This window comes from Haliotis rufescens, unplaced genomic scaffold (assembly GCF_023055435.1).
Source record: "Haliotis rufescens isolate VD_foot unplaced genomic scaffold, xgHalRufe1.0.p SCAF_17, whole genome shotgun sequence".
NCBI classification, from domain to species: Eukaryota; Metazoa; Mollusca; class Gastropoda; order Lepetellida; family Haliotidae; genus Haliotis; species Haliotis rufescens.
This window is the reverse complement of record NW_025963857.1, coordinates 12946460-12962690: the sequence shown is the minus strand read 5'-3', so window position 1 is coordinate 12962690 and position 16231 is coordinate 12946460. Positions and strand designations below refer to the sequence as shown.

Genomic DNA, 16231 nt, shown 5'->3' with positions numbered 1-16231 from the left:
TGACACCAATATTTTAGTGTATTTTTCAAACAAGTAAAGTTTGGTTTTCAATATTGTAGTACATGTATGGAATCATGTCATAAAAACGCAACTGCTACAAAAAAGCATGCATTCCATGCAAAAGTTGACTTTTATGCAAGCCCCATGCATTTCACTACCCAAGAATGGGTATAAAAACATGTGCGTTAACGGGATTCCATATGCATTGTTTGGCATCGTGCTGACAACAACCACTCAGAAAAACAACAAAATTACGCAATTATTCAACATTACGAAATGCCACGCCTGTCCCAAAATGAGCGTCTGCGAGCCATTGGTATGCTTGAAGCAGGATCGAGTCAACGTGATGTTGTAAGACAATTTAACATCCACAGAAACACCATTTGGTGTTTATGGCAACGTTGGCAACAGACGAATGCAGTCAGAGACCATCCTCGGAGTGGCAGGCCACGCGTAACCAATAATCGACAAGACAACTGGATTCGAACAACACACCTACGAAATCGATTCCAGCCAGCAACAGTGACTGCAAGAAGCATCTCTGGCCTTCGAAGAATATCTTCACAAACCGTACGTCGTCGCCTCAGATGTGCAGGGATTGTCGCAAGAAGACCCGCCAGACGTCCCATTTTGACGGGAAACTCCGTCAAGCTCGTCTACAGTGGTGCAGACAGCGTCTACGTTGGACGGCCATGCAGTGGGGACAAGTTCTTTTCACTGACGAGTCTCGTTTTCCCCTCAGCCACAGCGATGGACGGATTCGAGTGTACCGACGTCGAGGTGAATGTTACGTCAATCATTGTGTCATGGAAGAAGATCGGTTCGGGGGCGGCAGCGTTATGGTATGGGGTGTGATTACAGCAGGACAGAGGATCCGTTTGATAGTGGTAGAGGGAAATCTCAATGGACGGTGCTACCGCGACGAGATCATCGGCCCTGTTGTTCTACCGTTTTTACGTCGTCATGGCCCAGGCATTACCTATAAACATGACAACGCCCGGCCTCATATTGCTCAACTTGTTCAGGATTCTCTTCAACAAAAACAACGTGAATGTCATCCCCTGTTCGGCTCGCTCCCCTGATCTCTCACCAATCGAGCACATGTGGGATGAGATGGATCGACGTCAACCACGTGTTCCACAGACACTCCAGGAACTTCGAAACATGCTCCAGCAGATATGGACAGATATCCCACAGGACTTTGTGCGACGCCTGGTCCATTCCATGAGACGAAGATGTGTTGCTTGCATCGCAACCAGAGGTAGTCACACGCGCTATTGATTTGTAAATTGACATTTTGGCATGTTCATAGTGGGGTTTTTTATGAAATCACGCATTTTCGCAATGTTTGTGGTTTTGATACACCCTTGGTACGACCCGGAATATGTAGAGGGCGGGTCATAGAAAAGGATAAATACAAAATTCTTTGGAATAGGTCCGTTCACAGCCTCAGACGTATACAAGCCAACAAACCTGATCTTGTCTTTTTTGATACATCCAATCATAAATCATTTCTATCATTGACGTTTCTGACTCTTTTGACACTAATGTGATTCAGGAAAAACATGGCAAATATGCGTACCTCGCTTTCGGAATGTCACGTTTGCATCCCAAGTACCAAGTTGTCCGACTCGGGTTTGCTACCAGGAATACAGCCCTTCTTACAATCTGGATAATGCAGAAGGCTGCAGTGTTGGGGAGTCTGAGTGGGTTTGACAAGGCAGCGCTTCATGGGAGGAGTCCCATTCGCTATCTGGGCTGCGTGTCGAGGGGGCAAGGGCCCTGAGCTGATGATGAGCTTAACCAGCCTGACTGTTCCAGGATCACCCAAACTCTCTTTTCTGCATTTTTCATCACATGTCTTGACTGACTAGTGAAGCGTGATATTATCTAAATGCATATTTCGGTCAAAGAGTAAGTCACGCCCTGATTTTATCCCTTTTAAATTACTGGACACGTAAAGCCATATTGAAAACCCATTTGTATGCTCTTTACTCAAAATGTAATGACGTTTAGAGTGTAGTAGTCGGATTCAACATAAACATATATATCCCGTTTTTCGTTATATTATATATTTTGACATTTGCATTTTCGGGTGTGTAAATACCATCCTCTGTCGGATTGTGGAAGCGATACTTTGGCATGTATGCTTCTTCATTTGATGACATCATACTTTCAAATCATTCGAATTTCATTTATTTTATTTTGCCGAAAACATTAAAAGATGCAAATGTCACCAAAAAGGTTTTGTTCACGAGAACCACGAGGTTTAGATAGTTGAACCTTTGAGAGCATGATAATGACAAACGAAAAATTCAAGGCATAATGAAATGCTTTAACTTCGGTAGACACAGGCGATGTTGCAAAAACAAGTTTTTTCTCTACTTTGCTTAGAAATATTCAAAGAAGAGAGCAAGAATAGTGGAGTCATAAAAGTGTAAAAATTGGTTTCCCTGTGAACATGCGGCATGAGTTCGGGAATTGTTTTGCCTACATAGTTGGATCAATAGTACATGCATTGCTTTGCTGATATAGTTTGCTCATGAGTGAAGGAACTGTTTTGCCTATATAGCTGTGTCGTGAGTGCAGAAACTTCATTGTCCATATTAGGTCATGAGGGCAGTATTTGACCCCTAGATGTCGTGGCAGAGCAGGAGCTGCTGAAGAGTCAATCTAATGTTTGTTTGTTTGTTTGTTTAACGCCGCACTCAGCACAATTCCAGCTATATGACGGCGGTCTGTAAATAATAGCGTATGGACCAGACAATCCAGTGATTGACATCATGAACATCGATCCACGCAAATGAGATAGGATGACATGTATCAACCAAGTCAGCGACTCTGACCATCCAATCTCGTTAGTCGCCTCTTATGACAAGCATAGTCACTTTTTACGGCAAGCATGTGTTGCTGAAGACCTATTCTACCCCGGATCTGTCGATCTCATGATCCACGGTACTGGCTTTCCCATGCTCCAGTACAAGTACACATTGTTCCGCCTTGCTTTCCTATTCATGTTTGTGGGGCGGTCGGGTAGCCTAGTGGTTAAAGCGTTCGCTCGTCACGCCGAAGACCCGGGTTCGATTCCCGACATGGGTACAATGTGTGTAGCCCATTTCTGGTGTCCCTCGCCGTGATATTGCTGGAATATTGCTAAAAACTGCGTAAAACCATACTCACTCACTCACTAATTATGTTTGTCTTTTTCGCTGTCGAGGTATGAGGCTACTGTAATTTCAGCAACAGTGCCCCCAGGATTAAAGATGACACTCTCTGAGCAAATTTTATTTGAATATAAGTTTGAAAGAAATATTTTTTATAAAACAAGTTATGATAAGACCATGTCTTTTCTGTAAAATATGATTATGAGAACAAAAAAACATATGCAAAGTGCAAAAGACGTCATTATAACGATAATGATTAAGTCAAATGTAAATCGTTTACGTCAATATGACGGCGATCGTAGATAACCGATTCTGAACCAGATAAACCGTTGATTGATATTTTAAGTCCCACGTACGCCTTCGGGATTATTCCTGCTCGGGCATCTACTCATAACACATACTCATAGGCATACAGTAAACTACGGTTATAACGAACACGCTTATAACGAACTAACGGATATAACGAACTAACTTTTTAGTCCCGACTATATGCTATAGTTATGCTGTATATATGCTGATAACGAATTACGGTTATAACGAACTAAAATTGGTAGTTCCTTTGAGTTCGTTATAACCGTAGTTTACTGTAGTTCAAAAGTAGGGAAACAGTACATATTAAATTACTGGATACTCTCGTATTTCCTTTGCCTCAGGTTGTATCATATCTAAATATGATGAGTGAGCGACTTAACATTTTACATCGCATCGGCAATATTGCGATGAAAACAAGTTAATTATTTGATAATACCTATCGACAAAGGACAGTAAAACAGTATGCCACTGGCAACTAAAGCTAGAGCACCTTACTGGGGATCACACAAAATATGATGAGGTGATTCTAATTCACATTCTGCCCAGCATTATAATGTTCTTATCACAAGATATGTAGAAATGTCTTGTAAATAGAGCTTTGAAAGGTAAAGGAACTTTGAGATGTGACATTTTCCTTCACCCAAATACATGTTCAAACATCATAATCTTCTGTTATACCCTGAGTGGTTTGTTGCATACTGGGGAGTTGGGATTTTACCTACAAATATATTTTCCCAGAAAATCCTTAAAACCACAATTATGCTACAGACTGTTGAGATAAAGAGACATACAGCTACAAAGACGATGCCAGGAGTAGAAAGGTTTCAAACTAAACACTACAATTAGTGGTCAGTTGAAACACGAGAAACATTTTGATTCTAATGGAGTGAAAAATTTCTCTTGAGATCCAAGAGGACCTTCCTTGGATCCTTGCTTTGCAGATTTGAAACACAATGTCGATACGAAAGCTTTCTCTTGCCTTCTCTGCACGTTTTGCAGTGTGGGTCGTCATCCACGTGTGTCAGCCAAGCGATTCGGACATGCTTCTCTTTCAAATCGTTGGATAAACTTTTCAAATACTTGCTGATGTCTTGTTGGCTTCCACCAGTAAAGATACCACGAAGGTTAGTTAATAGGGGCGTCTTTTTTGGCTCCCCAACATAAATTATTTTTCCCTCCCACTTAATTGTGAACACGCCGCGTTGAGTTTTTGTAAGTTTCTCTTGAAGATGAGAATATGTGACGCCAGCATCCACAAATAACGTCTTACAACGTTTCTGAAACATTAAAGTTAAATATTAAAAGTGCAGCTGATAGAAACCTGTTCAATCAAGTCAATTTCATCCCCCATTCCATAGGTTTGTGGTGTAACAACAAATAACGTACGTATGCACGTGCTTATGTTCAAAGCCTCGGTCGCAGCTAAGATCAAACGTTAGTTAATCATGTTCTCCATCCATCACTGATGCTTACACAATATAAGCCATATAGGAAAGGTTACATTAAAATGAAACCTCACGAATGACAAACTAACTTCTAAAACTTTCTAAAGCTAAAGAGCTAAGTTAACGGGTTGAAATAATACCTGGATTACTGTACGTGATGTATACTGGTGATGTCGTGAATCAGTGGGCGACTCATTTCGCCTGGAGGTACTTGGCTGGACTTGGGCCTTGGACCACCCGTCCGGTCTTCTCGACGGACGGCGTGGTGGTCGGTCATCACTCCGCCCCGGAGATCCTGCCCCCTCCTTCCCTGGTTCTATCTTGATGATGAGTTCAGGTCGAGGTTCCACCCTCTCATGATGAGCCGCCGGACACCCGCAATATGTACAGTTGTGTCTGAGGACAGGCTGGGAATACTGAGAACATTCCTCGGGGCAGTCTCGACACCTACCCCGAACAACTCCTCTCTTGTCTCGGTTGATGTCCGTGAACATTGCCATGTCTGAAACGTGAACAAATACAATAGGTTTTGCTATTTGTTAGACAGCTCGACTCGGAATCGTACAGAAAAAAAACAGTTTTAAAAAAGCCGCCATCATGTAGCTGGACTATAACTGGGCTGAATGCAGCTTTGAACAACAAATAACATTAATACTTAAATTTACCACAAACAATATTGTCATTTAGAAATGTAACCGAGTAAAATGCTGTTTCAACCAGTCAGCAATGTTATGGCGATAACTGCCTGTGGCCTGTTCCCAATCATGAATGAGTGAGTGAGTGAGTATGGCTTTACGCCGCTTTTAGCAATATTCCAGCAATATCACGGCGGGGGACACCAGAAATGGGCTTCGTACATTCTTCCCATGTCGGGAATCGAACCCGGGTCTTCGGCGTGACGAGCGAACGCTTTAACCACTAGGCTACCCGACCGCCCCGTTCCCAATCATGCCAGGTCAAGACAAACTAATGGACAACAGCATGCATAATGAATCACACAATATGACTGCCATGACGAAATCACCAATGTTACACAATATAACACCCTTATCCCTCACCTTTCGTAAGTGTTCGAGACAGGATATTTTTTATATAATAATAAGTGACCAAAACAATAACCTGTCTTTTAAACCAATACAAATGGTCTGTCGTTCGCTCGTCACGTTGAAGCTCTTTGTTCGATTCCCCACATGGGTACAATGTGTGGAGCCTATTTCTGGTGTCAATCGCCGTGATATTGCTAAAAGCGACGTTTAACTCAATTCACTCACTCACTCTGATAAGCTGACTGGCTATATTAATAACCAAAAATGTCAGTAAACGTGACGACAACCCTTTTGATGCCATGTCAAATATATGACCACAATAATAACGAAGTTAATCTTCCTTTTGACGATATCTTTATTCAGCTCAACCAAGTCATATGAAAATAATAGGTGAGACAAAGAAACAGTAATTTAACCACAACTTATGCAAATGAGAATACATTTGCCCGTTTCAAATTCAAAATGTTCGCAAAGTATCCTTTACTCCGATTTTTTGATTTCATGAGTATCCATTTTGTGATCATCTGGGCCAGATTCAGAACAAGAACCGACTCGCTTTGGTCGCGCGATGAAGGCATGGCCCTGCATGTTGTACATTGGCTTTCTTCCTTCCATTCTTTCAAAACACTTAAGGTAGCTGCAATTACAGGCATGTTTGATGGTAATATCAAGCCAAAACACTGTTATAAATTCCTCTTTGTATTCTTCGTGTAGGGTGCTTAGATATGCTCCAATGTGTTGTTTGTCCATTCCTTTGAAATGTCTCCTCAGTGCTCTTCTGATTGATGCACTTTCGGCATTGCCCACATAGATTGTCCGACCATTCTCGGCAATTTTGTATGAGCCATTTAGTGCTTCTGAGGGTTCAGTTCCGTAGGCAAGATGGCTCATTCTAAGACGCCAGCAAGATGGTTTCTACAAACAAAGCAAACACTGTGTTTATGACCAAGACATGTTTGGGTGACTGGGCAAGATGATTCACAGTGTTGGCTCCGAATTAAGGACTCATCAACTTGAAAGGTCTTCAAAAAAGTATTCCGAAAAAAAATAGTATTTTTTTCATCATCTTCATCATCATCAAACATCATATATCCACCACCAACACCATGATCATCATCTTCAAAGTTTATCATCACACGTCGAAGCTTTATAGCTTTTGTATGATATGTCATAAAAACATCTATTACAAAGTACCAATACATACCGGTCCATTGTAAGGTGCTGGAGCTACGAACACATTGGATGCCTTTATCGGTGTCCTCTTTGGGGTACTGATCTCAGACGCTGTTCGTTTAGGAACTGGACTTAACTGTTCTTTGTCTGGCTTCGCATCTATTGATCTTGGTGCTGCAGTAGAATGACTTTTACCTTCACTAGATCCGATATCTCCATCCTTTCCTGTCATTGGTGATACTCGCTTTGTGATGACTGCACCTCTATCATGGGGCTTGACGAAATCTCCATGCGCCAAGTCAGACGGTGCGCGGACTTCCCACGTCTCTTCGAAACATACGTCAGGGGCTCCTTGTTCAAACGCCTCTCCCGTGTGCATCAGACTAACATCCACCGTGGCAGCATCCATTGTGTTCTGAACAGATGATTCACCGGTCTTGCTGGTTGGTGTCCCAACAGTTGGTTGTGGTTGATATTTGACGACGTGAAGGTCCATCTCGTGGTTGCAGTGGTAACATTTCTCTCCCTCTGGTGGCTTCACGTATTCTCTACATCCACAGTGGCGACATCCTCCTCGCCCGATGAATGACATCGTCGACAAATTGCGTCTATGGATATGAACAATCTCATAATTACACCTTGCAATCAAGTAAAAAAAACAATTGAAAGCAGAGACATTGGACATACACCTTCACAAGCCAACATTTAAAGATCGCTGTATTCATCGGTCACAAAACTGCATCTTTGAAATATTCAATGTAACTTTGAGACTGTAGCATATACTGGCCTGTATTATAATAACAATAGCAACAGCAACAACAACAATTATAATAATGATGATAATAATAAACAGTAACAATATCAGTGGTATTTGAATGAAACAAAATAGGTTTATCATTACCTGTATGAATGACTGTCCAAATGTAATCGTCTTCTTTGAGGACTGAATGAAAAAGGGGGAATCGCGTCAGACTCTTACCTCGGAAAATTCCAACCGTATGACACTTAAAATCACCAATCGCTTTGAAAAAAATATATAATGACCGGTCGCTAACTCGTTTGGGGTCGAACTGAATCTTGTCCGTGAAAAACTGCACAAAACAGACATGCTTCCCTTGCACTGATGTGTAATACAATTCGGAGACGGATCCCGAATTATGAAATAAGTGAGCAAACCACAGTTCACAATCGTTGCTGAGTGCAGCGTTAAACAACAACATGCCACCGATTTTTAGGAAATTCGCTTCAGACGCCAACTCAGAGTTGCCTCCCCTGCATTGTCAAAGTTTATTCAATGTCTGTTTTGGGGTAACACAGAGCAATGCAAGTGGCTTCGAGATGAGGTCACCCTACTAGTGTTTCAAAAGTATACAGTGTCATGTAGAGAAGAAAACACATAACAGGACATGTTCACATTCACACACACACACACACACACACACACACACACACACCATTAATCTCCCTATGTTCTCCTACCTCTATTACTCGCACTGTCGCGGATACCAACAAACGTCGATAACAGCAATTATACATAAACACTGAATAAACTTGTCTTACTTGTGTGGAACGTGAAGGGTGTGTCTGGGTGCTGATGTCGGAATCTAGGATGTCTGCACACTGCGTCACCTACTCCCGGCGTTATCACTGTGCGTCTGACCTACATACAGGCGTCAGTGTTCTGGGAAATCTATTTTCACTTTCGTTGTGATAAATTCTTAGTAGTGCAGCCCTGCATAACGATAACTCATTCAGTCTTCAACGGAGGTATGCCGTCAACCACAGCCACCCTGTGATATAAGGGTCGAGGAAAAAACGCCGATCGTGCGTGTATGCATGGAGATGTTGCAAGACTTGTGTTTAGTTGATGGGGGTTTGAACGTCGCATTCAAGACTATTGCGATTATCTAAAGCGACACGTATGCATATGTGCGTGGGTGTGCGTGCATGTGTGTGTGCGTGCGTGCGCGCGCTTGTACTAGTCCGGACTAATGCCGTATAATAGTGCGCTAGCCCACAGAGTGCCAGTCAGGATAACAACAAGTACCATCTTTTAACGGGATCGAACACCGACCTTCCGTCTCCGGGCAGACGCTCTATCCACCACGGAGGCAGGTGGCAAGTGTTTTGACAAACAAAAAGGGGAATATCTCACATCGCCAAGGTTAGCTGAGTATTTTATACAGATACAGGACTATACTGAGTTTAGTAACTCATAACCCGCCATTAATATAAGACATAAATAATTAATCCTCAATAGGTGTGGTTAAAAGCCTCAAAATAAAAACGAAATTATCTTGACCATATAATTTGGACAGACAAAAGTTAAAGTAATATAATTATTTCATGTTATGGTTGGGAAAACACCTATTTGTGTGCGCCACGACACACGCCCTGATACAGAGCATTTAGACTAACATCTTGTCTCTGAAATGAACATATCGTACAGAAAAAACAGTTGTTCAATTATCTTAATAAAAATATAATAAAGGGGAGCCCAGAGACTCTCTTCATTTTCAGATACTGCAGTCGTGTAATACCAATTTTATGAAACTCGTGAATAGTTCTATTTTATGTGTGTACTAAAGATACATCTAACTGATTTTAATCCATAGGAATTCACGAGAATGTTTTGACAATTATAAGGCTCTTGTTTGTTTTAATGTCTACCACTGGGTAGCTGTGTATGAAGCATTTGAGAATGTCATCTGTACATTGCTGTATGTCCCAAGAAATTTCTGTTATGCATATTTTCTGTAAATTTTCGTTAATATTGACAGCCATCTTGTTGAATATCTGCTGTTTATTTAATGCAATGATTCATTCATTGCCTATAGACTACACGCCCTGATTATGTGAAATATGTGAAGTGTTGTCAAGGTGGAAATTACAAGATTGTATTGTGAAGATGGTACACATGATAGTCATGTTGTTAGGTTGATACATGCCATAGTCGTGTTGTGAAACGTGTTGACTCCATGGTCGTGTTGTGAAACGTGTTGACTCCATGGTCGTGTTGTGAAACGTGTTCACTCCATGGTCGTGTTGTGAAACGTATTCACTCGATGGTCATGTTGTGAAACATGTTCACTCCATGGTCGTGTTGTGAAACGTGTTCACTCGATGGACGTGTTGTGAAACGTATTCACTCCATGGTCGTGTTGTGAAACGTGTTCACTCCATGGTCGTGTTGTTAAATGTGTCCACTCCATGGTAGTGTTGTCAAAGTAGAACACACCATTGTTGTGTTGTGAAACGTGTTCGCTCCATGTTCATGTTGTGAAACACTCCATGGTAGTGTTGTCAAAGTAGAACACTCCATGGTAGTGTTGTCAAAGCGGAACACTCCATGGTCGTGTTGTGAAACGCGTTCGCTCCATGGTCGTGTTGTCAAGATGAAACAGACCAAGGTCGTGTTGTCAAGGTGGAACACTCCATGGTCACGTTGTCAAAGTGGAACACTACATGGTCATGTTGTCAAGTTGGAACACTCCATGGTCGTGTTGTCAAGGTGGAACACTCCATGGTCACGTTGTCAAGGTGGAACACTCCATGGTCACGTTGTCAAGGTGGAACACTCCATGGTCACGTTGTCAAGGTGGAACACTCCATGGTCACGTTGTCAAGGTGGAACACTCCATGGTCACGTTGTCAAGGTGGAACACTCCATGGTCACGTTGTCAAGGTGGAACACTCCATGGACACGTTGTCAAGGTGGAACACTCCATGGACACGTTGTCAAGGTGGAACAGACAAAGGTCATGTTGTCAAGGTGGAACAGACCAAGGTCATGTTGTGAAGGTGGAACATGCCATGGTCGTGTTGTCAAGATGGCACACTCTAGGGTCGTGTTGTGAAACGTGTTCACTCGATTGTCATGTTGTCAAGTTGGAACAGGCCTAGGTCGTGTTGTGAAGGTTGAACAGACCTAGGTCATGTTGTCAAGATGAAACCCTCTAGGGTCTTGTTGTCAAGGTGGAACACTCCATGGTCGCATTGTCAAGGTGGAACAGACCAAGGTCATGTTGTGAAGGTTGAACAGACCTAGGTCATGTTGTCAAGATGAAACCCTCTAGGGTCGTGTTGTCAAGGTGGAACCCTCCATGGTCATGTTGTCAAGGTGGAACAGGCCCAGGTAGTGTATGAAGGTGGAACAGACGTAGGTCATGTTGTCAAGGTGAAACACTCCATGGTCGCGTTGTGAAGGTGGAACAGACCAAGGTCATGTTGTGAAGGTGGAACAGACCTAGGTCATGTTGTCAAGATGGAGCACTCTATGGTCGTGTTGTGAAACCTGTTCACTCCATGGTCATGTTGTCAAGGTGAAACAGAGACCTAGGTCATGTTGTGAACAGACCTACGTTATGTTGTCAAGATTGAACACTCTATGGTCCTGTTGTCAAGGTGGAACACTCCATGGTCACGTTGTCAAGGTGGAACATGCCATGGTTGTGTTCTCAAGGTGGAACACTCCATGGTTGTGTTGTCGAGATGGAACACTCTGTGACCATGTCATATTCCCTATTGCATGACACCCAGTACTGTAGTCACAATCATTACGTCTTGCAACATTTTTGAAAATTGCAAATGGATTTTACCTAAAATTGAAGACTGGACACTTGATTGTTCCCGAAGTGTCTGTAAATATATTCATGCGTGTTGTGCAATAAAACAAATTTTTCATCGATTAATACCAAAATTACTACTTATTAATCAGATTCCACCTTATATTTCATACCAGAGTGATTGGAAACCAGGGAATGTTTGGTGTGTACAACATATCAATTAATAATGATTGAGTGAGTGAATGTTGTTTAATTCCATTGTCAGCAATATAATAGCTAAATCACCTTGTGCATCATCTGGACAATGGTCCACTCCTTACAGGAACAATCAACCAGTTCACACATGGTAATAACCGAATCCCTTCATTAGTCTGGGTACCCATGAAGATCTGGGATAGAATTTGGTTTTCAGCAACCCATGCTTTCCGTAAAAGGCAACTTACAGGATCGGGTTGTCAGGCTCGCTGACTTGGTTGATGCATTCATGCAAATTGCGTGGATCAATGCTCATGATGTCAATCACTGGATTGTCTGGTCCAAATTTATTTATTTTTTTACAGACCGCCGCCATATAGCTGTAATATTGCTGAGTGCAGCGTAAAACAACAAAGAAGCATTAGTCTGCTATTGTACTGGTGACATATTCAATGCTGAAATATATCTAAGAAGAAGTATAGGGATTGGCTTTTACCCAAACACACACACACACACACACACACACACACACACACACACACACACACACACACACACACACACACACACACACACACACAAAAGCTCACACAAGCACACAAAAGCTCACACAAGCACACAAAAGCTCACACAAGCACACACACACACAGAAACACACACACACACACACACACACACACAAAAGCTCAAACAAGCACACACAGACACAGAAACACACACACACCCCTTCCTAAATTGGTTGATCCAGAAAGTTCTTTCTTAGAGAATTTCCGATTAATTTGTCCTGTAGCAGATTCAAACAAAGACCTGCATCGCAAATATTAGGTTCTGACGCGCACTTACATAACGCACACGCAGGTAAATACATGTACGCATTCAAACATACAAACACGCACATAAACACGCCATACATGTTATTTCAAAGATATGTCAAGGTGAGTCCAACTAAACTATACACATGAGTGAGATAGGATCAAGACCTATATCACTCCGGGTTTTCCTCCTACATCAAGCTGACACACCGTGATAACCTAGAATACTGTTCAAAGAGGCGTGAAACCCAACACTCTCTCTTCTTCATAACCACAGCGCATATCCATAGCATATTCTCAAAGGATAATGTAGCTTTGATCATATATACCCACCGACAGCAGGACATTAATAATAATAAAAATAATATTAATAAAATTGTATTGTGCACTTTTGCACTCATTTATTTGTCTTGTGAAGCATATCAAGACTCGTGATGAAAACAAGGCATTCCACAGTTTTCTTAAACGAGCTAAGTATGTAGGACATAATCTCAATGTCGGTGTTGACTTTGTTGATGGTTCTGTACTGCTTGACGGTACAGAAATAAGTGTGAACCAAGCGAAGTGCCATATCAAAATCAGTTTTTCAAGGAGAGGCTATCTGAACGACCACTGCATCGTGTTTATGTGCAATGTGTTGAGAAGATCAACCCTGCAGAGTCCTTCGCTTGGATGAAGTCGGCTGGCCTGAAATGTGAAACAGAAGGCTGCTCAAGACCAGTCACTTCCCACTCGAAACCGTCAATGTGTGATTTTGCATCAAAATGTAAATATACTCAACAACAAAAGTTCCTGTGACACCAATATTTTAGTGTCTTTTTCAAACAAGTAAAGTTTGGTTTTCAATATTGTAGTACATGTATGGAATCATGTCACAAAAATGCAACTGCTACAGAAAAGCATGCATTCCATGCAAAAGTTGACTTTTATGCAAGCCCCATGCATTTCACTACCCAAGAATAAGTATAAAAACATGTGCGTTAACGGGATTCCATATGCATTGTTTAGCATCGTGCTGACAACAACCACTCAGAAAAACAACAAAATTACGCAATTCTTCAACATTACGAAATGCCACGCCTGTCCCAAAATGAGCGTCTGCGAGCCATTGGTATGCTTGAAGCAGGATCGAGTCAACGTGATGTTGTAAGACAATTTAACATCCACAGAAACACCATTTGGTGTTTATGGCAACGTTGGCAACAGACGAATGTAGTCAGAGACCATCCTCGGAGTGGCAGGCCACGCGTAACCAATAATCGACAGACAACTGGATTCGAACAACACACCTACGAAATCGATTCCAGCCAGCAACAGTGACTGCAAGAAGCATCCCTGGCCTTCGAAGAATATCTTTCAAGCTCGTCTACAGTGGTGCAGACAGCGTCTACGCTGGACGGCCATTCAGTGGGGACAAGTTCTATTCACTGACGAGTCTCGTTTTCCCCTCAGCCACAGCGATGGACGGATTCGAGTGTACCGACGTCGAGGTGAACGTTACGTCAATCATTGTGGCATGGAAGAAGATCGGTTCGGGGGCGGCAGAGTTATGGTATGGGGTGTGATTACAGCAAGACAGAGGACCCGTTTGATAGTGGTAGAGGGAAATCTCAATGGACGGTGCTACTGCGACCAGATCTTCGGCCCTGTTGTTCTATCGTTTTTGCGTCGTCATGGCTCAGGCATTACCTTTCAACATGACAACGCCCGGCCTCAATTGCTCGACTTGTTCAGGATTCTCTTCAACAAAAACAACGCGAATGTCATCCCCTGGCCAGCTCGCTCCCCTGATCTCTCACCAACCGAGCACATGTTGGATGAGATGGATCGGCGCCTTCGACGTCAACCACGTGTTCCACAGACACTCCAGGAACTTCGAAACATGCTCCAGCAGATATGGACAGATATCCCACAGGACTTTGTGCGACGCCTGGTCCATTCCATGAGACGAAGATGTGTTGCTTGCATCGTGCATGTTCATGGTTTTTTTTATGAAATCACGCATTTTCTGAAGTCAGTATGGCAAATTAAACCATTTGAACTTACAGGAGTCCTTTATCTGTTGCAAACCGAAATTGTTTCAGATTTAGTAAAAAACATAACCTTGCATTAAATCTTATTCAATGTCACAAGACCTTTTGTTGTTCAGTATATGAAATGTAGAATATGCAACGTTTGTTTGTTTGCTAGTTTGCTTGTTTGTTGTTTAACATCGCACTCAGCAATATTCCAGCTATATGACGGCGGTCTGTAAATATAGAATACAGTATCTTAAGTTCGATCATTTTCTTACCGTCTTCGCAATGCTTGTGGTTTTGATACACCCATGGTACGACCCGGAATATGTAGAGGGCGGGTCATGGAAAAAGATAAATACAAAATTCTTTGGAATAGGTCCGTTCACAGCCTCAGACGTATCCAAGCCAACAAACCTGATCTTGTCCTTTTTGATAAATCCAATCAAATCATTTCTATCATTGACGTTAATGTGATTGACAGGATTCAGGAAAAACATGGCAAATGTGCGGACCTCGCTTTCGGAATGTCACGTTTGCATCCCAAGTACCAAGTTGTCCGACTCGGGTTTTCTACCAGGAATACAGCCCTTCTTACATTCTGGGTAATGCAGAAGGCTGCAGTGTTGGGGAGTCTTCACGTTCTCCAAAAGTTCTGGGTGGGTTTGACTAGGCAGCGCTTCCTGGGAGGAGTCCCATTCGCTATCTGGGCTGCGTGTAGAGGGAGCAAGGGCCCTGAGCTGATGATGAGCTTAACCAGCCTGACTGTGCCAGGATCACCCAAACCCTCTTTGCTGCATTTTTCATATTAATCTGTGAATAATAATGAATGATCTAACAAACAAATCACATGTCTTGACTGACTAGTGAAGCGTAATGTTATCTAAATGCATATTTCGGTCACGCCCTGATTTTATCCCTTTTAAATTACTGGACACGTAAAGCCATATTGAAAACCCATTTGTATGCTCTTTACTCAAAAAGTAATGACGTTTAGAGTGTAGTAGTCGGATTCAACAAAAACATATATATCCCGTTTTTCGTTATATTATATATTTTGACATTTGCATTTTCGGGTGTGTAAATACCATCCTCTGTCGGATTGTGGAAGCGATATTTTGGCATGTATGCTTCTTCATTTGATGACATCATACTTTCAAATCATTCGAATTTCATTTATTTTATTTTGCCGAAAACATTAAAAGATGCAAATGTCACCAAAAAGGTTTTGTTCACAAGAACCACGAGGTTTAGATAGCTGAACCTTTGGGAGCATGATAATGACAAACGAAAAATTCAAGGCATAATGAAATGCATTTAACTTCGGTGGACACAGGCTACATAGTTGGATCAATAGTACATGCATTGCTTTGCTGATATAGTTTGCTCATGAGTGAAGGAACTGTTTTGCCTATATGGCTGTGTCGTGAGTACAGAAACTTCACTGCCCATATAAGGTCATGAGGGCAGTATTTGACCCCTAGATGTCGATGCAGAGCAGAAG

General features: G+C 42.1%; 1 protein-coding gene across 2 annotated transcripts; it reads right to left on the bottom strand.

The window, feature by feature from the left end:
- Positions 1–3270: 3270 nt before the first annotated feature.
- On the bottom strand, positions 3271–8847 carry LOC124124533. Of its 2 annotated transcripts, XM_046487720.2 has the most exons (5): positions 8701–8842; positions 8042–8083; positions 7336–7748; positions 5062–5423; positions 3271–4753 (listed from the first exon to the last, which is right to left on the bottom strand). In XM_046487720.2, exons 3-5 carry the CDS (start codon positions 7730–7732, stop codon positions 4355–4357), a joined length of 1158 nt encoding a protein of 385 aa, XP_046343676.2. In that variant the 5' UTR covers positions 7733–7748; positions 8042–8083; positions 8701–8842; the 3' UTR covers positions 3271–4354. The 2 variants fall into 2 exon arrangements, with proteins under 2 accessions (XP_046343676.2, XP_046343677.2); XM_046487721.2 differs by lacking the exon at positions 8042–8083 and having other exon boundaries at positions 8701–8847.
- Positions 8848–16231: the final 7384 nt, after the last annotated feature.

Bases quoted from the DNA above. Each gene is read 5' to 3' on its own strand.
- LOC124124533 (XM_046487721.2), bottom strand. From the start codon at position 7,732: ATGTCATTCATCGGGCGAGGAGGATGTCGCCACTGTGGATGTAGAGAA. The intron at 5,424-7,335 runs GTAAAAGTCATT...TTCACGTTTCAG, and splicing joins AGATATCGGATCTAGTGAAG to ACATGGCAATGTTCACGGAC. The intron at 4,754-5,061 runs GTATTATTTCAA...TTAATGTTTCAG, and splicing joins CATCACGTACAGTAATCCAG to AAACGTTGTAAGACGTTATT.